Source organism: Notechis scutatus, chromosome 5 (assembly GCF_049901735.1).
Source record: "Notechis scutatus isolate UNSWTSFEM ecotype Mainland chromosome 5, rNotScu1.2, whole genome shotgun sequence".
Taxonomy (NCBI): Eukaryota; Metazoa; Chordata; class Lepidosauria; order Squamata; family Elapidae; genus Notechis; species Notechis scutatus.
In genome coordinates, this window is record NC_142013.1 from 69,754,103 (window position 1) to 69,777,335 (window position 23,233).

The 23,233-nt window shown below is 39.3% G+C and overlaps 1 protein-coding gene across 2 annotated transcripts in view; it reads left to right on the plus strand.

The window, feature by feature from the left end:
• MAP3K15 (mitogen-activated protein kinase kinase kinase 15) overlaps positions 1 to 23,233 on the plus strand; it is a 111,199-nt gene that overhangs the window by 14,829 nt on the left and 73,137 nt on the right. Inside the window, exons 4-8 of one of the 2 annotated variants that reach the window (XM_026674934.2) lie at positions 3,894 to 3,965; positions 10,206 to 10,399; positions 12,242 to 12,410; positions 16,029 to 16,135; positions 21,810 to 21,980. In XM_026674934.2, the coding sequence (XP_026530719.2) occupies positions 3,894 to 3,965; positions 10,206 to 10,399; positions 12,242 to 12,410; positions 16,029 to 16,135; positions 21,810 to 21,980 (713 nt within the window). The remainder of the gene's footprint in view (positions 1 to 3,893; positions 3,966 to 10,205; positions 10,400 to 12,241; positions 12,411 to 16,028; positions 16,136 to 21,809; positions 21,981 to 23,233) is intronic. The other variant, XM_087966950.1, reaches the window with a different exon arrangement.

Here is a 23,233-nt window from a genome sequence, read left to right on the forward strand (position 1 = left end):
CTAACGACAGAATTATGTGTAAGATCATTTTGTGCCTCAGATGGGAAAATATTTTCACATTAGCTACTTAATCAATAGAGCATTGAAGGTATTTACTAAGTTTTCCAAGAGTATAGGTGTACTAGCTTTTTGTGTGAAGTATTTCACTTTGCAGGATCCATATTCAAAATGTAAGTTGGACAGGACAAATAAATATCTGAGATCAGGGTAAAAGCTAAATTTCATTTCAATTAATTGATGTTGAGTTTGGTACAGGGCATTTAATTGCCAATATGTTTAATATTTGTCCACTTTATCAAATAGACTGTTATAGGTCTACGGCAAAATTTGAAGGGGTTCTGGAGGCTTCGCTCAATACTTATAGATGGGATACTATAGAATTGGTAGGACCTCTTACCATGCAGTCATGTTTTTTTAAATTTGTATTTATTTCATTTTGTTGTGGAAAATTCAACAAACATTACAGGAATTAAAAGCATGGCCAATTCAGGGATGCAATGATCTGGTAAAAGTCCATAATTCTTTCTATAAACAAGATTTCCCATAGTCTTTTCCTCAGGTCTGGACATTGAGATTTTCAGTAATGAACAATTGCTGGAGCTTAGTAGAGCACCCATTGACACATTTTGGATATTTGTGGACCTGCTCCTTCTGTTTGCTGTTGGTGCTACCCGTTTACCTATTTTCTTCAGACAAGCAGTAAAAAGGAGCAAGGAAAAACAACAGTAATTTAGGTATCTCTTTTCTTAAAATGATGAAGAAAATATATGCAGCATCCATCCATCTGTCCATCCATCCATCCATCCATCCATCCATTCATTTCAGTATTTTTTCTAGAGCTGCTTGAAAAAGGGCATCTTAGAAACATCATAGTATTAGAAAAGAATAATGGTAATTCAAAGGGAATAATAAAACTTATTTTCTGATTCAACATCTAATATAAAAAAATCTGACAAACACCCTGCCCTAAGGCCCTAGGTTTTCAAAGCTAATTTAAGGGCAGATGGGGTAGTAGTAAAGAAGATTCTCTTACCAAGTACCCAAATCTAAAATAGCAGTCTTGATTCTGTACTTTTGCGCATATACTAGTGCCAGATGCCACTATCAAAGCAACATCTGCTTTTTGGGGTCCCTTTTTGCTAGAAATATATACAGTATATAGTCTCTATTAAAGTGAAGATTGTATTTGTGGATGCAAATGTAGAAAAATCCTTATCTTTATATTAAATACACTAGCTAGATTTTCTCCAGCAAAGTATAAATTAATTAGTAAAATAAATAAATAATGCATAATAAATCTCATTTCTATTTCTGCTTCTATTGCTATTCTAGTCCAAGTAGGAAATATAGAACAAAATAAGAAGGGTAGAATAAATTAGCTGAGGGGATTCACAAAAATATGGATTGACCTAGCATTCAATGAAGACTATGTAATTATTAGCATGGCAATATTACAAACTCAGAAACTCTACATAGATTCTTGTTCTAGATGCCCTTTTTCATCTAGATGGTTATTATACATTTAAATAATATGTAGGATTGGTTGCTGGGATGTAGGAAATGATTGATGGCTTGAAAAATGCAAAAGATACATATAAATCTACTACAATATATTGGTGGAGTCACCATAATATTACAGTAAGAGCAATACTAATCTGGCTAGGAAGGTTCTCCTCACTTCTCTTCCCAGAAAACTCAATTTCCTTTTCCAGGGAGGTAAAGTGTTTTTTCCCTAAGAATTCCCAGGACAGCAACTTTTATTAGTAAATGGCATGTTCAGTATCAAATAATTATTGCTGTGATAATTATTTCTCTTAATTATGTCATATATTAGCTTTATCTATACAATTAAGACAATTGAAATGTTTGATTCAGGTATGTGCATCTGCCTATGTGTTGAATTGGCAGATATATGCAATTGTCATGTAGTAAAAATGATTGTAATTCAATAGTAAATCAAAGGAAGAATGGAGAATTAGACGTTCAGTTAAAGGAAAGTGCTAAAATTTCCATGATAAGATGCTGGATTTGGAGAAAGTAATGCTGATTTTCAAAATCTAATGAGGGACAACTTTTTGATATATAGTAGTCTTCTGGAGTGAGTGTCCATGCTTACTCTTAGTTGTACCTTTAAAAACTTTTCAAATGCAAAAAGATTTATGGATTGCATATGGAAATATGTTTTTCTTTATATGTTTATTATTTAAAATAATGATTTGACATCTTCTCCCCTTAAAAAAATGTTGAAATTAGAATATTAATTTTGTTAGAGAAGTATATTGAGTTGAGAACAGAAATTATACAAACTTTTATCTTAATGTGTTTATTGGGTTATGGCCTTTGAACCTTAGTTAAACTAAATTGGAAAAGCCTGTAGTTTCACATATGTTTTGAATGAACACACTATTATGAAATTAAGCTTTATCTTTCTTAAAATAAAATTCAAGGTTCATTACTACTGTTTTTTTAAAGACTAATCTTCTATATATATAAAAGTGAAATACCACTCACACATCATCACAAAAACTCCAGAACCGTAAAGCTTAGCTTAAACTTGAAATTTGGCACGTATGTTCCTCTTGGCTTCTAGGTGCTCACAAAGAAAGGAGTTTTCGATATGATCATCAGAGTGTTAGTATTTCGTATATTATTATTAACATACACTGATGCTAAGGAGTTCTACTCCCACTCCCCACCTGAAAAGAAATCTGTTCCAAATGCAAAACACAAGCAGAGGAGAGGAGTTTCAGTTTCACAGCACCAAGCAACTTTAGTACAGAACAGTTGAGCTAAGCCACTCCAGGCTCCTTGCTGTCTCATTCTTGTTCACACAGCAGGTACTGTATCAGTTTCCAAACAGCCCTCAACTCTCACATACTGACAGGACGCTAGCCAGGTGAATATCGATGGATGCTGGTAGGCTAGAGACAAATTTTTTTTCCTTATTTTCCTCCCAAAAAATAAGCCCAGTTTCGTAGCGAAGCATGTGTATCAAGCTAGTTTAATATTAAACTTTTATCCTCATTTAGTCCTATAAAATAAACAATTAAAATGAAAGGTTACTAATGTACAGCCATAAAGAACGTTTGACTTATCAGCAACTTCTTATGTCCTGGAATTTATTTTTCCAAACCAGAACTGGCCTTGCATATAATGAAGGAATGCAATATTCTGTAGCCATTTTTAAAATTTGAAGAGCCTTGAAGTCCGACTGCCAATTTCTGTCATGAATTGTTGCATACCCATTCCAAACATTTTTATGAAATTATTAAAATACTCAGCCTAATGGATTTTAAATAAATATTCCAGCATGATCCAAAGGTGCTCTTCAAAAGCCAACTGGACTTTCTTGGTTTTTTTCCTTGAAAATGTTTCATTTCTCATCGAGGAAGATTCTTCAGTTCAGGAACTGAACTGATAGATAGAAGAAAATGATAGAAAAAAGAAAGTCCGGTTGCTTTTTGAAAAACACCTTGGGTGACTGACCTGGATGATTGAGAATCTCCATAGACCAAGGCTCTTCAAATTTGGCAAGTTTAAGACTTGTGGATTTCAACTCCAAGAATTCCTGAGCTAACATGACTGGAGGAGGAATTCTGGGAGTTGAAGTCCACAAGTCTTAAAGCTGTCAAGTTTGAAGTCCCCTGCCATAGACATATCTCAGCATGAAAAATTAAATGCAATTGTTTTCCAATTAATATTCTTGCTTCCTAAGAAATGTTTGCAATTATACATTCCATTAACCTTTGTATTGTACACGTACATGGCAAGCATACTGACACATATGTGTATACTTTGCTGTTTTCCTTTTTTGGTTAACAATTCTTTTCTTTTCCATGTGTCTTGTTTTTAAAATCTGCATCCTTCTCTTCTTCCATTACAATATTGAATAGGCTGTCAACCATAAATCTTTTCTTCAAGTACATCTACCTCCAGAATACCATAGTGGTAGTATGATGGGCAAAGTACGTATCACTCTTTTACTCTACTTTACCTTTTATTAATGTTGCTATAAGTTTGCTTCTGTCCTAGTTTTAAAGCAATTGCTTCTTGAACATTTTAAAAATTGTTCTGTTTTAACTCTTGGTGCTCTTGGAATAGCAATGTTATTTTATCAGAGTCTTTGCCACCAGTGCTGTTAGGGTAGTAACCTTGAGAACCAATATCCTGCTTCTGTAATTGCACGTGATGTGAGATGTAGAAAGAGTACATAGTACCAACATTTTCAAATTATCATTATTCCAGAATCACAATTAACATGAAAAATAGCCTATTTTAATCATACATCAGTTATGTTTTTCAGTACTCTTAGATTAAACCATTCTAATTTTATTTAGAATGGAAATTCTTCTCCTTGGTCCTTAATGTTACTAGTAAATTGAAGAATTGAATATGATCCCACAACCAATATATCTGATAAGCAGATATATTAATTATTACTATTAATTTTACCAAATGGTATATATCGATTCTTTAATGTTAACATCTACCTTGTCTAATGTGTAAAATACAGTCATTTTCTGTTTGCAATACATACATTCCCTGTACACATACTGGAAAAAGATGTTTATAAAAAAAGATTTTATAGAATTCCTTTCATTTACTTAGGTCAAAGATTTTTAAATTTGTTTCAACTTGCTCTTCTACAGTTATAGCAGCTCTTTGCTTTAAATGGTCATCTGCTTAAGTAAAAATCCAAAGTCAGAGAAATGATATTTTCATGTGGGGTACACATTTATGGAAATTTGTTTCTAATAGGTTTTCTGTGGCACTTTCTTCTTTTCATTTTTCCTTCTTGGCACCTGTCCTTTTAACACTTCTTAAATTCTTTCTTAAGTTTATGCAACTTTAAATATAGACAACATTTTTGTAGGCATCACAGTTAAACAGTAAAAAAACCCTCACTGTTTTATTGATTTGAGGTGTTTGTTCATGTGTATTGTAAGCTGTCAACTGGAAAGTAGAGAGAAAAGTTATTTAACAGAAGAAACAGAACAAAGTGAGATGTATTGGCTCAATTTTCCCCAACATGACCTCAAGTAACTTTGTTTACAATATATTCAAATTATCTCGAGATATGGGAGTGCAGGCAAAAAACATTGGGAAACATCAAAATTGGGAAAGGCAGAAGGAAATAATATTATTTCCCTTGTAATAAAATAGTGATTAAAATGTGTGATGTCAGTCACGCTCCCTAATTTAAAATTCAGTGAATATCCAGAGCTCGTGAACCAATCCGTTTTCATGTCTCTGCTGCAGAACTGATAGGAAATATCTCCGTGGGGAAATAACTATAAATGAAGCTGCAGGCAGCTGAAAGGAAGCACTTGTAAAAAAAAAAAAAGTCCTAGTTCTAATGCCATGGCAATGGGACACTTCCATAGGTGGGATTCAGCTGGCTCATACCAGTTCAGGCAAACCGGTTGTTAACTTTTTGCACAGTTCGTAGAATTGATTGAATCGTTATGTGGCTTCCCCCTCACCCTCCCAGACTCTACTCGCCTCGGCCAGCATCTCCTGAGGCCATTGCACTCAGTCTCCTAACTGCCCTCCCACCCCTCAAGCAACCATCTGGCAGAGACAGCCCCAAGGCAGCCGCTCGAAGGAGGGGGTTGGAGCTACTAAACAGGCAGCCAATCTAAGTGCCTGAAGGACTCCATCCATCACCAGGTACCTCAGCAGGCGGTGAGCAAGGCCTTGGCTGGCCTCAGCAGACAACAGGCTTCCCAGGGAGCCAATCTAGCATCCGTAGCTGGCTCTGCCCTAAGGAGGCCTTCATTAGGGGCCCTGTGAAGAGGGGCTCAGGCCCAGTCCCCACACAGCGCCATGATCCACAAGCTTCTGCCAGTGATGCATGGCAACCCGGCTGGCTCCTTTGTGGGTGGTGGTTTGCAGGTGGGCACCCCTCCCAGCCACTTTTCACCTGGCCTGAGAAGATAAGGCTGATGGTGGAGGAGGGATACACCAGCTCCGGGCCTGTTGTGCTCAGCCAAAGGGTTGCCGGGGGGGAACACGGTGAGGCTTGGCTGTCTTTTGGGCCTGGCTATTCCATAACTTGACTGGGCGGAGGGCTGGTTGGTGGAGGGGCAATATGAGCAGCACAACCTCAGAGTCCCTGGCCACCCTATCTGCTGCCAGCTGTGGCAGTTGAAACCCAGCAGCTGTGGAGAGTCAGGTGGGAGTGAGATGCAGGCTTAGGGAGGGAGCTGGGCGGCAGTGGGTCAGCCTGGCTCACTTTTCTCTCTGACACCAGCTGCAGAAGGAAGGGCAGGGCAGGGCAGGTGGGGATTGGAGGTTGCAGCCAGCTGGGAAAGCCGAACTGCTGCCTAGCCCAGAGTTGTCAATGGGTGGGCGAGGCGGAGGCTGCAAGGCGCGCCTGGCTTGAAGTTCCCTGCCCTTTCTTTCTAAAACTGCCCAAAACAGGGAATGGAAGAAGGCACCTACCCAGCCTCTTTGTGGACACAGAACCCTCGCCAACTGGCCTTGCCCGCCAGCCTCTCTGGGTGACATGGGGCCAGAGGCGATCATTTCTTCACGGGGGACTGGCCAGGAGTTCCCCAGCGGGCTCAGACTAGGTTGGCTAGCTCACACAATGCTCCTCCTGCTTTCCTCTCTGCGAGGAAGCCCCAGAGAGAAGAAGCAGCCCAACACACACCCTCCTTCTGTGCCCTGAAGCTGAGCTCCAGGGCCTTTCCATCACTGGCCTTCTGAGGCTGTGGGCTCCTGCTGCTGCTCCCAGAGTCGCTCTCTGGCTGGCAGCCACCGGAAGTCACCATAGTGCCACTTCAACTGCTTCCCTGTGCCGGGAGAGTGTGATGCCAGGTGTGCAAGCAAGGCAGTCACCCAGGGTGGCTTCTTTCCATGGCATCATGCAGCTCTCCCAGGGAGGTAGGAGAGGGGGAGAGAGAGGCTACCTGGCCAGAGAGAAAGTTAATCTTACAAAACAAGCAAGAAGCCAGCGAGAACTAGATTAAAGGGTAACTTTAATATGTGGAATGGCAGACAGGTTTGTTCAGCAGATCAGGACTTTCTATATGGGGAATTATTAATGGAAGTGTTGTTCATTGGGGAAAACTGCTGACATGGGCTTTTGAAAGATAGCCAGACCCCGCATGGATTCCGAAACTGGGAAAGTCCTTTGACTTGTTGCCCCAAACTCTTCCTTGCTGGCACAAAAAGCTTTAAACGCTAGAATCCCTGTGTATGCTCCAGCTGCCTGGCCAGTGAGGAAGAGCAGGAGGCCAGGCAGCCTCTCTCTCCCTCTCTTACCTCCCCAGGAGAGCCGCATGACACCGCAGAAGCCTCTACTGCAGCTTCTTTTGTTGCTGTTGTTTTGCACCATGGAGAGGGCTGGGAATAGAGGCAAGCAAGCTCTGCAGTTGGGAATCCTAGCATCTTGGAAGCCAGGATATCCCTCCTACTGCTTCCCTTCCTCTCAGTCCCAAAGTCCAAGCAAGGATTCACCATATTCACCTTCAAGTGCTTGAAATGTATCTCCCTACATATCTCTAGGCTAGATAAAACCAAAGCTTTCAACCATTCCGTGAAAAAACTTCCCCTTCAGGGCACTTACCAACTTGGTTGATCCCCCTATGGACATGCTTCAGTTTCTTAATTTCCTTCTTAAAATGTCCTCCCCAGAATTGGATGCAACTGTAGCTTTGGGCTAAAAGGCTGGTCTAAGTGCCTAGGTTGTTTTCTTTTACACTTCTTGTGATTTCACACTGCCTGGAGTTGCGGTGGAGTTGGGCAGCCCTAAAATTTAAATAGTAAATAATAAAATATCCTGTTTAATCAGGATACAGCACCAGAGTCAAAGTCTAAAAAGGTTTCCCAGCTAACCTTTGGCCCCAAACTGGGAGGAACAGCCACCTGCCAGAGAGCGGCTCCGGGAGCAGGAGCCTGCAGCCTTTGCAGGCTGGCGGCGGAAAGGCCCTGGCCTTTACAATGTGGTCATGACAGCCAGGTGAGCGATTGCCAATGCACTCCTGGCGGGTGGATGGGCTCAGCTTAACCCTAACTCTAACCCTAACTTAGCAGCCCTCTGCCTTCCGTGGCTTCTCTCCTTTTCCTCTCCTTGGTGTAATGGCCTTTGCTCTTTTGAATGCGCCTTTCTTTGCCTTCATCCAGGCAAAAGTTGGAGGTGCATATAAGCAGGTCCCTCTTCTCTTACTGAAGACCCCATTTGGTGATTTAATGAGAAATATTTTTATTTCTAAGTTGGAGGTCATTGTATAATATGTGAGTGTTTGCTTCTCCAAAGAACTTTCTTTGTCATGTATCATAATGTATGCTTTTAATGTAATAACAATGTTTGGGCATGTACACTTAGTGCAGTGATGTTGAGTTGTCCCTGCCCACTCAGTCACATGACCACCTAGCCACACCTACCCAGCCAGTCATTAGGGCAGAGAACTGGTTGTTAAATTATTTGAATCCCACCACTGGACACTTCCTCTATATAATGGCTTGTGGTTAGTTGTTCACAAATCATTCTAGCCCCACAGGAAGGATTAGATCAGGGGTGTCCAACCTTGGCAACGTTAAGACTTGTGGACTTCAACTCCCAGAATTCCTCAGCCAGCTTTGCTGGCTGAGGAATTCTGGGAGTTGAAGTCCACAAGTCTTAACGTTGCCAAGGTTGGACACCCCTGGATTAGATCCTGGGATAGTATAGTAATAGAGAGGGAAACAGGAGGAAGAAAAGGGCCTATTGATGTGTTTTTGATCCGACCATCTTTGAAGCTAAGGCATTTGTTACTAGTATGGTACCTCCCTTTCCCTGGAGTTGCTATGATATACTGTTCTGGAACAATTCAGACTTTTTATATCTACAGTAACAAAAAGGGTAACCAAAATGAGTAAAAAGGTATACATAGTATATCTTCCCTATATGGAAAAAATATAGCATGTGCAGGGTTTTGTTTTGTTTTACTTTAAAGGCCTTAAATGACACAATATAGAGGTGTTCTTCCTGGTCTCAGCAATTTTGAAAACAGATAAAAGATATAATTGGTAAAACTACCGGTATGTAATTCACTTCCATCAGATGACTGATATCCCCAATTCAGAGGGAGTTTTAAAAAGTTGTGTCCATTCATGGAGAATGAGATAATGAATGGATTATTTTTCTTGCTGGCTAATGACTAATCATAGAATCAGAAACTTGTATGATGAAAAGGCATTGATTTTACAGCATGTAGACGAGTTCAATCACAGTTTCAACTGTGAACTGTCCAGGTAAAAGAATGTAAGGCTATGGGTCTATAACCTCAGCACTGTGACACATTAGTCATCAGAAGACAAATGGCAATAAATCCCATTTGGGAACCGTTAAAAAAAAAAGACCATGTGGCCTTTTTCAATTACCAATTGAGAATTTAACATTTAATGTGGATTAAACCTCAGTGTGACAAACTTGCTTTCTTTCCGAGTTGCCTATGTTATTTTAAATACCTTTTCTTAGCAATAGTAGGAAGAATTTTAGGATCAAAATGAAGGGTGAAACAATAGTTCAGCATTTACACCATTACATATTTAATTGTTTGTAGTGCTGTATTTGGAGAAGCTTCTCATTGTATTGAAACTATTTGTGCATAGTTTTTCATATCACTTTACAGCAGAGTTCCCCAATCTTTCCGGCTTTGCAGATTGGGGGGGGGGAGAGGGGATGGTTCTGTGCATGCGCGCAGTTCCATTTCATGAGGGGAGTGCACCCCTGCATGCTGCTCATGCAAATTGGAGTGCCCGCACCTGTCCATTGCTCATGCAGATTGGGGATGTGCATGCACTTGCCCACCCCTTCTGTGGCCCAGGGATTGGGGACTCCTGCTATAAAGCAAACTATATGAGAAGCATTACCTGTATACTAGCTTCATTGGATTTAGAAGAGTGAAGAATTCCATTTAAAGATTACATAGATTCCTATAAAAATATCATAGGCTTCCTCTTTGCAGTAACCCTAGAGGAAATATTTCACTTTGTAGACTAAATCAAGGCCTTATTTAATCCATGTTTACAAAACTAAATTTAAAATTGTGGAATTTTCCCGCATAGGCAGTCATGTCTTGTTACATGGTCTTTTGTTATATGGATGAAAGCTGATTGTATTTTGCATAAAATTCAGAGAAACTTTAAAAATTGTATTTCTATATCTTTGTTGTGCTTTCTTTTTAATACGCAATATTTTAATTTATTGTCCTCAGGCTTCAAGTGGCAACTATCACTTCATTCCATACACTATATCATCATGCGATGATTATTTTTGTTGTGAAAGTGATGCCCAGCGGAGAGCATCTGAGTACATCCAATCTAATTGGGATACCATCTTAGGCCCACTCTGCGTTCCACTAATGGACAAGTTTATAAGCCTCCTCAAGGATATTCATATCACTTCAGGGTAATCTATCGCTCTTTAATGGTTTTATTAATCATTTCTTTTTCTATTTTTTTTCTTTTAAAACAAAGCTCCAAGATGTTCTGCAATCACAATATTTCTCTGCCTACTGCATTAGTGTGTTTTTAATTTGCTCCAAGTTGTATCTTTCTTATGCAACTGTTCTAATAAACTAACGTTAGTAACATGGAAATATATTTAAAAATATTAATAAGTGAAATCAGAACTGGTGATCTGTCCCAGTTGTAGAAGTGTGCATAAAGAAAGAAAACTTCAAACTCTGCTTTTAGAATAAGACATTGAAAGTAGCATCTGAAGAGCGAGAAGCTTATAATTTCTTTTCTCCAATTCTGACTCCACTTCCAAGGCTGCTAAAAGCTCATATTGATTGGATACAATAAATGAAACTTCAGTACTTAATGGCATAGAATCAGGGCTAGAGACAAGAATAGAACATAGAATACTTCATTGGCCCAGTGTGATTGGACACACAAGGAATTTGTTTTGGTGTAAATACTCTCAGTATAAAGAAAAGATACATTCGTTAAGAATCAAGAATCATAACGTACAACACTTAATGATAGTCATAGTTCATTCTACTTGCAGGTCCAGAGTTTGTTTGAACTCTTTCTTCTTCCTCATTGGAAGGAATTTATAAAAGCAATTAAAAAGATTAAAGTGGTTTGCATAATGTAACTTTCAAAAGAAATGTTATATTAAAAAATGTTTAAAACTGTTTATTTTTTAAACAAAGTATACCAAGGGTACAGATAGTCCTCAACTTACAACCACAATTGAGCCAAAAACTCTGTTGCTAAGTGAGAAAGTTGTTAAGTGAATTTTGCCCCTTTCTGAGACCTTTCTTGCCACAGTTGTTCAGTGAATCACTGCAGTTAAGTCAGTAATACAGTTGTCATGAATCTCGCTTCGCCATTGACTTTGCTCATCCGAAGGTCACAAAAGGTGATTACATGACCCCATGACACTGCAACTGTCATAAATACATCCCAGTTGCTAGGCAGTTGCTAAGCAGCTGATTTTTGATCATGTGACCCTGAAGATGCTGGAACAGTTGTAAATACATAAAATTGTCATAAGTCACTTTTTCAGTGTCATTGTAACTTCAAACTGACATTAAATAAACTGTTGTAAGTTGAAGACTACCTGTATACAGATTGCTGGCTACCTACTAGGCATACCTTAAGAAATTGATGTAAACCTTTAATGTCCTAAATGGACTAGGACCTAATCATGTAAGGGACCATTATCCTGTTATGCACCTGACTGAGTGTTAAGATCAATAGGCTCTTTTGAAGAGATAGCCCACTTTTGTTTTCCTGTTAGATACTTGTTTCTGCCATGCTATGGAATTTTGTGTGTCCCATTCTGTCTGTGGAGATTCTTTGGGAGCACCTTTGGGAGTACCATTCGTTCTTTTAGTAAAACTATAAAGACCTCCTCACTATGATTTGAATTGTTTCATGATTTTAGTATTTATTTTATTGTTAATTTTAATTTTCAAATTGTTATGTTGTTTTGCTTTGTTTTTGTTAGTTGCCTTGACTAGTCAAGATAGCAAGAAGACAGGGTTGTGGATTTCCAGGCTCAGTTTGAATTTTGAACTGAGTTTTTATTATAATTAGACAGAAACATGGGATCTCTCCATTCATAACATTCCTTATTTATGTTCAGAAGATATTCATCAACAACTTTCTGAGGTATAAATTGCATTAAGGTATAAACATCCTGCAGAGAAAGCAGAGTCTGTGGTTTCAGTGTTTTATACTTTAATAAGCCAGATATCTGTTAAATAACTTTGTGTTCCTATTGTGTTTAATTCCTTAGTACATATTATAAGGAAAGTCTGTTAAATGACATCAGAAAAGCTAGAGAGAAATATCAAGGAGAAGAACTTGCAAAAGAACTGGCTAGGATTAAACTTCGTATGGATAATACTGAAGTCCTGACTTCTGACATTGTGATAAATTTACTCCTATCCTATAGAGATATCCAGGTATGTTACCTTTACCTGAAAATGCAGAATTTGCCCATTTATGAAATGGATGTTTCTCATCTTAATTCTCCCCTTTAAGAACATCTATTTTAAGTTGAAAACTGCTTTTCCTGAAATATTTTGTATCTTTCTGTATGATATTCATCAGGCTTAAATTGAAGTTGAGGAAGTGAATCATATAAATAGTTGTTATGCAATCTGACTGACCTTCGGCATATATATTGCATATCTATTGCCCTTACAAAGATATTATCTAAAAGGTTACTTTTTAAATTTCACTTCTGACTTTCTGCCAGTTACATATAGATTTGAGAGAAGATCATCCATCTAGGAGAGTCACACCAATGACTTGTTACCAAAAGCAAAGATAGCATTAATTCCAAAATCCTGAACCTGAAGTGTCCAGCTTGCTTCACATCATGGCTTTTCTTGAGCACTTGAAGGTGGAGGGTGTTAGGGACATACAGTTTTGAGCTCTTCCAGGCCAGTCCTTCTCTGGAGGTTAGCAGCCCCCTGTTGTTCCTATATCAAGGATCGGATAGCAGTTCAGCTTTAAGTTTCTGAGTCAGACTCCCCCCTCTGTGGCTCACCCTTTTTGTGCCTGCTGCCAGGTTAGGACTTGCATCGCTGTCTGAGGTGGGAGGAATCATGGCATGGAATCCTTGCATTTACTATTGTATTGTGGCATTTGTGACAGTGCATCAGCTGAAAGATTTTTTCCTCCTGGAATGTACTTCAATATGAAGTGTAAATAATTGAAGTATTGTGCCCACCAGACTTGCTTAGGCAACAGTTTCCATGGGGTCCTAAGTGCCTCCAGATTTTTATGATCAGTCCATACTTCCAAAGGCATTGTGCCTCATTCAAGGAAGTGTTGCCATATAAGCAATGCCCAGCATACTGCGTAAGCTTCCTTCTCCCATACTGCCCATCTCCTTTCAGTCTCAGTGAGCATGTGGGAGATGTATGCACATGACTACAAGTCCTCCTCCACATTTTTTTGAAGGAGAACTGTGGCCACTGCCATGTCACTGGCATCTGCCGGAATGATGAATAGCTGTTCTAGGTCCAGGTGCTTAAGTTTTGGCTCTTCGGCAAAGAGTCTTTTGAGGGTCTCAAAAACTGCTTGGCATTTGAGTGTCCATTGTAGGAGCTGACTTAGTCAGGGTTAACCCCTCCCTCTCCTGTTCTTAGTAGTTCAGTGATTGGGAGGGCAATCTCAGCAAAAGAGGAGATACACTGTTGGTTGCAAACTCAAGAAAGGTTTGGAGTTACTTGTGGGTTCGAGGGGATTGCTAATCCAGGATGGCCTTGACTTTCCCTGGGTCCATTTCAATCTCCTCACTGGATACTAGGTATCCTAGATAGTATAGTCTGGTCTTGTGGAATTTGCACTTGGACAGTTTGGCATACAGGTTCGCTGCTAGGAGCTTCTTGAGCACCTCACGAACCAATTTAATGTGCTCCTCCATGGTCTCAGTAAAAATGAGAATGTCATCTAAGTACACAAGGACCCCCATGTACAGGTGCTTGTGTAGTACTTCATTGATCAATTGCATGAACATAGCAGGGACTCCCTGGAGGTCCTAGCGGGCAGTTGAATGCTGTTTTCCACTCATCCCCCTCTTTAATCCACACCCAGTAGTATGTCTCTTGCAGATCTAATTTGGTAAATATTTTTCCTTTTGCCAAGTGGGCCAGCATGTCGTTCAATAGGGGAAGTGGGTACACATTTTCCACGCATATGACATTAATCCCCCTAAAGTCTACACATAATATTATTCCATCTTTTCTTTAAACAATACTGGTGCAAACTCATGACTTTGCCAGCTATATGAATCATCTGGCCAGGTTCTTATTGATGTATTCCCTTAGTTCTTTCATTTCTCTAGGGGTCATAGAATATAGCTTTGGCTTGGACAGTTTAGCACTGGGCAGGATCTTGATGGTGCAGTCAGTAGGCTGGTGAGGGGGTAGTGTATCACATTCTGCTCACTAAAAACTTCTGCTAGGTCCTGTTATTCCCTGGGGATGTTGTGGGGGGCTGGTGGCTCTCTGATGCAGTCTTCAGCTGCTTACCTCACTTAGTGTCACTCAGGTTCTGGACAGCTCCCCCTTCAGGTCTGCTAGGAAGAAGGAGGGGACATACCCCTAGCCTCATCTTTCTTCCCTCCCTTTCCCACCCAGAATTATGGCCTCTGTCATTTTTGCTGCCACTACAAAACGGATGATTTCCCAGAACCGACCCATCTCTATTATTATTGGTTTGGTAAGGAGCGTAGTGGGGACTTTCCCTATCGGTGAACTGTTGACCTGCTCAAACCTCATGGAACGGGGTAACTTTTTAGCTCTGATTCCCAGTTTTAGAACTGTCTACAAACTGATTAGGCAGCAGGTACAGCCTGGCTCTATTAAGGCAGTGGTTGCCAACTGGTGGTCCGCGAGAAAATTTTGGTAGGCCGCAGAAAAATCTTACCCCCAAAACAATTAATCTATGCTGCACAGAAACACAAGGCTGCACTGCCCACATGGCCCATGGGAACCCTCCCTGCCCACTCTCCTTACCCGGCAAACTTGCCTGCTAAGTTGCTATTTTCTTTTCTTTTTTTTCATGACCATTAGCTGTTCTTGCTGTGCCAGGAGATTTAGATTAGCTAGGAAGCAGGAAATGGTTGGATTGCTTTCTAGCTAGTCTTTAGATCTTCGGCTCTGCTTTTAAGCACAGCCGAACCTCCCTTAGGGCTGAAGGTTCTATTATTCAGTGCAGACTCATGGCAAGCAAATTTTATGTGATATACTGAGCTAGCCAATGGCAGATGGATAGATCACTGAATGATTCTGTGAGCAACTCAATCTGCCTGCCTGCTTTGCCTGGTTTTGGGTAAAAGTTGCTCTTCGTTTTATAAAAAAATTCAATATTTACGTACATGGTGTGTTATGAGTTAATTTTGTGAGTTTGCTTGCAAACAAATTTTATGTGACAGACTGAGCTAGCGGAATGCAGATAGCTAGATCTCTGAATGAATCTGTGATTCTGTGAGCAACTTAATCTACCTGCCTGCTCTGCCTGATTTTGGGTAAAAGTTGCTCTTTTTTTGTAAAAAATTCAATATTTATATAAATATTTATATCTGCATACAAGCCATGCCCAGTCAGTCACATGTCCACCAAGCCACACCCACAAATTAGGCCATGCCCACTGAACCTGTTAGTGATCCCTGGGATTTAAAATTATGAGTTTGGTGGTGCCTGAGGTCCAAAAGGTTGGCGACCCCTGTATTAAGGTATCCACAGCCCCCTGGTTCCTGAATTTTGGCACTACGAGTCTTTTGGGCATGGTGAAGGGGTAGATGGCCTCACTTACCATTGGGTCATCGCTCTCATAGGGACCAGGCTGCCACCCTGGGCTGGAGTTCTCCCTTGGGAGTGGGAGGAAAGACCTTAACCTGGACAATACACTGTATTCAAAATGCTTATATATAAATAAATAAAAAACTTGACTTAAAAAAATATTTTAGGAGTTGTTGGTCATGGCCATATTTGCAAAGTAGAAAAAGGATAAACGTTTGATGCATGAATTTTGTTTATAAATATTTTATTATCCTTTGCTACTGCTAGGATTATAATGCTATGGTGAAACTAGTGGAGACATTGGAAATGCTCCCAACTTGTGATTTGGCAGATCAGCACAATATCAAATTTCACTATGCCTTTGCACTGAATAGGTAAGCTAACATTTTATATATTTTATTCTAATGTTTGATAGATATTTTATGCAATTAGTGAACTACCATGGATATCTTAAAAATAGCTTTATAGTTAAAGTTTCATAGAGTGAAATTTCAAATTTACTGGACCTCAGTATAATGGACTTGCACATAATAGACCAAATTCTGCTGCCATTTATATAATTATGCCATTATGCAAATGATGTGACTGTATTTTGTGAAAAGTGATGTTGTTTTCAGAAAGATATAATCACTTCACAAGATATTTGTTAATAACTAGCAACATCCTCCCAATTAGTTAATTTTTAATTTTCATACCATAATTTTATATAAAAAACAAAATCATTTTCTGACCCGATTTTATTCAGTTTAATTGGCATTTTTGATATATATATTTCCAGCCATTTCTCATATTCTACTTTCACTAATTCTACTTTGAAAACAGTGCTTGGACACTATTAGATTGGGGATTGGTTTAGGAGACTGATAAATTTCAAGTGATAAATTTCAAGTGTATAGGATAATTTACCGTCATGAACAAATTGCTTAGAACTAATAGTAAAATAGATTTGCATACATTATGCTATTGAATACATTTCTCAGCAGTAATGCAAATTTCTTTTTATTCTTTAATATTAACAATGACTATTAAAGGACATTGTTGCAGTTATTTTCCATAGTTTCTTGAAAGTCAGGTTGTGAGATGTTGAGGTACTTCAAATAATTCAATATTTCTGAATATTGATATTCTTTTGTTTTATTTACATATTTGTGATGCACGCTATCCAGAGTCACTTGCTGAGATGGGTGGCCATGAAACTCCAAACAAACAAACAAACAAATAAATATTGTATCTATATCCCACCTTTATATTGCACAATACAGGATGGCACAACTGCCCATAATAACCCAGTTACATAAGATGGGCTGAGGGAACAAGCAATTGATTCAAAATTACCTAACTGGTTTTCATGCCTAAGAGAGGATCAGAATTCATGGTCTCTTGGTTTCTAATTCATCACCTTAGCCACTACATCAAACTGTCTCTTTATATGTATGTATTTCTATTTTAATGTATGTACAGTATCAGGGGTGGGATTCAAATTTTTAACAACCGGTTCTGTGGGCATGGCTCAGTTGATGGGTGTGGCTTGGTGGTCATGTGACTGGGTGGGTGTGGCCAACTTGACATCACTCATGTCAAGGGGTGTTTCTCCTCACCTGGCCTCTCATGACAGTGGAGATACTGCAATGGTCGTAAGTGTGAAAAATGGTCATAAGTCACTTTTTTCAGTGCCATTGTAACTTTGAATGGTCACTAAATAAACTGTTGTAAGTCAAGGATTACCTGTACAAAAATACAAAAAGCTTCTTAGCTTGCAAAAAGCTGCCCTAAATATCAATAATTAGATTAAAAATACCTGCAAGCCAGAGTTACAAATCAGGCAGGGTGCCAGAGCACCTTGAGGAATCAAAATAGTTAAAATGCAATGATAACTATCAGCAGCCAACTCTTGCTCATAAAGTGAAACCCTTTAGCAGAGAGGTCATTGAAGCTCCCCAGAAAGAGCACACCCAGGAGAAGCAAAATTCTTAGATCCATTTGCACCACTTAGAGATACCAGCTAGTCTCACTCATCTCACAAGATACCCTAAGGAAATCATCCAGATTTAAAGAAAGGTCACATGCCCCCCAGAAAGGCAGTAAAAAATCAGTGCCAAGCTTGTATCCTGCCTCTTGGAAGTACACCCCAAAAGGACAGTGCCAGATGCCACTAAAGCAGTGAAGGAAGACCCCCTCCCCAGATAGAAAAAGAAACCGTGAGGCAGGAAAAAATTCAAACACAATACAAATAGTTAAATCACAACAGTAGCTGTTGCTTGTTAAACCAATTACCAGAACAAATAGACACAGGAACTAGCAGATTTCTCAAACCAGTTTCTTTTCAGGAACAGAGATTAACCTTTTCCTTCCAAACAAAGCTGAATAGGGAAAATTATCCCATCAATAAACACAGGATTATCACCAAGACCAGAATTAAACTTCACCAAAAAACAGTTTTAGACCAAAACTCAGAAAGGGTATGTAAACTCACGTTTGAATGTCAATCTTTCTAGCTAGCCAAGAAGAAGTATTTCCAGGGGAGTATTTCCTCCCAACAGCAGTGTAAAAAGCTTAAAACAACCCTTCCCCTTTAAGAAACCCCCACCTCCTTCGGAGACAGTAAGTCCAGGCTATCTGCCAAGAATGTAATAAGGGTGATTAAAAACAACTGAACTGCTTAGAAAGTTAACAAGGGGTTCTATAGAACCGGTCAGAACCGGTAGAATCCCACCCCTGTACAGTATACAAGCTCTCAACCTGAATTGCATTGAATTAGGCCAGAAGCAAGGCCATGCTATTCTGTCTTTTTGAAGATAACACTGGCTTTCTTCCAAGATTTTCTGTGCGTAGGACTTCTTACGCTCAGGATAGAAGAAAACCATAACTTGCTACCAAAAAAGGTGCTTAAAATAACTGGAGTAAGACATATCTTTGAGGGCTTTGCCATTTCAACTACCTAAGCCACTTATTTAAAGCAAATTATTGTAGTGATAGGGGTCTTGGAAACTATTGTCAATCTACTCAAAATATTCATTACTGGTAAACACTGATCACTTGTTCTCTAACTGAGTCAGTTCCTTGCTGAATCATGAGTGTCATTAATTTGCAAAATATTGTGGCACCATGGGCAGTATCTTCTACAAGCAACTATTTTTGGTGAAATTGCTTATGCTTATCCATATTCTTCGCTTCTATTATCAGTCTGGCCAACTACCATATCTTGGGTGCAGGAATGGATATCATCATTCTCCATCCATTCTCAGCTGATCACATATGCATCCATAGCTCATGTTTTGAAGTTTTGCTCTGCTTCAACTATATTTTTCCTCTTCTAGGCTACTCAAAATACTTCTTCAGTACTTCTTTCTAATCTTTGTGAGAGCCCCAAATATGATTCCCTATTGTGCCAGGCATGCCCCCTTCCCTCCAGCAGGTGGTCATTATGCTTGGCAGCCATTTTGTTCTGGGCTGTTATGTTCTCTGCAAATTAGCAGCTACACTTTTAAAATTATCATGTTGATCCATTGATAGCTGCTTTGACAATCTTTTGTAAGACACCGAAGACTTGATTTTGCCAGTGAGCCTGGGGAACTCAGAGTGGGATTGAACCTATCAAATGGCTCATTTGACTGTATGTTGTCACTGGGAGGTGAGTGGGAGATTATTATTTATTTACTTTATATTCTGTATTGTGTTATTATTTGCTTGTAAGCCACTGAGAGTCACTATGAGGGAATAAGCGGCCATCTAATTTTTTTAAATCAATAAATAAACCAATTAATTTTCCTTGCCTCGGTTTTCCCATCTCCTGCAGAAGCTCACTGTTTCATTTAACCTTTGCATCTTTTAAGGAGCACCCTTTTGGTGTCTGCACAGCTGAGTGAAATATCATCCCTTGCTTTTCTAATCCTTGCTTATAATACTACACATTTTTTTTTATTCCTAATTTTTTAAATTGCAAGATGGGAATCTTGAAATAAAGCTATGTAGCTTCATTGAATGTTTCTTTATTTCTGTGAAGTTGAATGATCAAAGTTTGCTTGCCGCAAAGTTGCCATGGAATAAAAAAAAGTGAAATAAAGGAACAAGTTATCTTCTTTGCTTTCATCATTACAGTATCAAAGCAATTAAGAAGGGAGAAGAGGTTTTCTTGCATTAGTGTCAAAGGAAAAAATCCAGGGAAAGGATATGAAGGTAATCAGGTATACAAATACCTTGCTGGAAAAGCAAAGAAAAGTAATGAAGAGGGATCAAGTCCCTAAAAAAAGAGGCACAGGAGGCAGCCAATGAGAGTTGCATTCTCCTTTGTGTTGTCCACAAACAACTAGGTTCACCAGGGTTAGCACCCATTCTGTCTTCAAATGACAGCCGATTTTATAATATGGGTCCGGAACGACCAGGACCCTTCAGGTGCTGCTGGTAGATGGCCCGGTGGCTGCTTTGTCTTCAGCATCCTTGGCACCAATGGACTTGGAGGAAGTCCTGAAGGCAGAGGATAACAGAATTGAGCAATCGCTCCAGAGAGCCCATTAGGCAGCTGTGTGGGCTGTCAAGGCTTCAACGGCAGCCTCCTTTTTTACCAGGGTGCCTCTATGGTGGCTCTGCCAGCTTCAGGATCGGCTCCCAGTCACTGATGTACGAGCACATCAGGATATCAAGAAATTGGTGGCTGCGGCAGAGTTCACTGTGAATGCCATGCTCAGTGGAGCCAGGTTTGCAGCAAAAGCCATAGCCTCATTGGTGGCTGCATGGAGAATGTTCTGGATTAAAAACTGGCAGGCTGATGGCAGGCGCAAGTGAAAACATGCTTCTGCCCTGGTTCGAGGGGATAAGCTATTTGGGGATTTTATTCCAGTCTCTTCATTATTCCAAAGGCCTCAGGAGGTTGGAGAGCGATTCTAGATCTAAAGAGACTCAATAAGCACCTAATTTACAAGTGTTTTAAAATGCAGTCACTCCAGACAATTCTGGAGAGCATTCGGGTGGGTGACTTCCTCACACTTATTGACTTGACAGAGGCCTACCTTCATATCTGGGTTTGTCAACTGCACCAGTGCTTCCTTTGTTTCTACTACTCCGGGCAACATTACCAGGACAGGGCCATGCCCTTTGGGCTTTCATCAGCCCCCCGGGTCTTTACGAAGGTGTTGGCAGCCTTAGCAGCATATTTACGTGCCATCCCAATACATGTGCAGTGCTACCTGGATGACATTTTAATCCAGTCACCCTTGGAGAGCACAGTCCAGAAGGACCTTCAGACTAGTTGGTGTACTGACTTTACTGGATACTTAAATTATTTATAGATCTGGCAATGTGCAACTTTCTTTCTATTATACATTAACAATATTTTTTTATCTTTTAAACTGCAGAGTGTTTGCCAATTGCATTTTTTCTTCTTTATATGGCTGTGTTATCTTTATGAAAACAGTGAAATTTTGTACAGTATATTAACATGCATTTATTTCAGTTTGGATCCTGAAAAAGTTGTACTAATGAAACTTCTTTGTCACGTGTTGAAAGAGACAGAGAGGGAGAAAGAGAGATGTTAGGGAGAGAGGAGAGAGAGAAAGACAGGAGAAAGAAAAAGAGAGAGATACACACAGAGAGATACACCCAGAGAAAAGAAAATACCTGGAGCTACAAAACCTGGGTAGCCAGGGTTGGGGTGGTGGCCATGTGACTGGATGAGAGTGAGTGATGTCGAGTTGGCCACGCCCGTCCAGGTTTTGTGGCTCCCAGTGTTGTCTGTGGGAAACGGGTCCAAATGGCTCTTCGACTGTTTAAGGTTTCAGACACCTGGTGTAGAAGAACAAGGAGTCTGATGACACTTTAAGCCCATCAAATTTATTATCGCATAAACTGTTAGTAATAGAAAGATGTGACTGAGTTGAATGTTATTTACATATATAATAAATGTCTTTAGATTGTGACAAGAATCCTTATTCGTTCTACTGCAGAAGTCTGTATAAAGTGCAGTTTTGGGGTAATATAATCACATTGTTGGGAACAAAAACTATGTGGGTTGTGTATGTGTGTAATTAAACCATGTTTTTGCCTGAATTTTAGAAGGAATATCATGGGTGACCGGGAAAAGGCACTGAAAGTGATGCTCCAGGTCTTACAGACATGTGATCATCCAGCACCCGATATGTTTTGCCTATGTGGGAGAATTTATAAAGACATATTCCTTGATTCAGACTATAAAGACAACAGTAGCCGAGACAAAGCCATTGAATGGTAAGAGGTATTGAATGGTTCAGTACCACTATAAAAATAGAAAAGGAGAGTATTCTACTAGTGAATTTCATTATTCACTACCAATTACAGGTAGTTCTCAACTTACAACAGTTAATTTAGTGACCATTCAAAGTTACAGTGGCACTGAAAAAAGTGACATGACCATTTTCCCCACTTATGACCATTGCACTATCAGTCATATGATCGAAATTTGGACACTTGGCAACTGGCTCACATTTATGATGGATGTAGTGTCCTGAGGTCATGTGATTACTATTTGTGATCTTCTGACAAGCAAAGTCAATGGGGAAGCCCAGATTCACTTAATAACTCTGTTATTAGCTGAAGAACTGCACTGATTCACTTACAAATTTGGCAAAAAAAGTCATAAAATGGAACAAAACTCACTTAACAAATGTCTCGCTTAACAACATAAATTTGGGGGTCAATTGTGGTCGTAAGTCGAGGACTACCTGTAGTATCCTATCATTATAAAAAGTGAATAAGAAAATATATGCATATAAAACCATAAGGAAGGCCCTCTGGATTTAATGAAAGCTCCTTGTTTTCTTATTAGCAGTGGCCAATCAGATATTACAGGACAGCTTCCAAGAACAAGCAAAGGCAACCTAGGATTGTTTGATTATCAGAAACTGAATTTTTGAGTTATTACCATACATAGCTTTTGAAGTAATTTAAACTGGTACACATCTTCACATCCTAAGCATAAAATTCTCCATTGTATGATGGAAAAAGTTCCCATTAAGTCTAAGGAAACTTTAATTATGATTCTGAAATACAATATTTTTTTCTCTTTATTCTCTTTCTCCATTTAAAAAAAAAATCTGTCAATTCCCCTTCTGTTTAACTGGCTTTGTGTTAACTAACAAAATGTTTAATCTGTGTTTCTAAGATACATTCTTCAACTTCTCAACGATCTTAATTTTCCTTTTTCTCAATTAGTTCCAACACACTGAAATCTCATACTTAATATTTTCTTAAAACAACACTACAAAGCAGCATTGTTAAGTGCTTCTGAACTTGATAGCCCAGTCAGCTCAGTTCTAATTTAGATCCATCGAAATAAAATCGAAAAGCCTGGGGGTAAAATGAAGCTAGAATAATTTTTTTTAAAAAAAGATATTACATTGCCATACATATGAATAGGACTTAGGGAATTATATAGAATGTTGGAACTTTAACTTTGGAATATCTTACGATGGTTGTTCTCTGTGACAGCATCTTCATCAGTA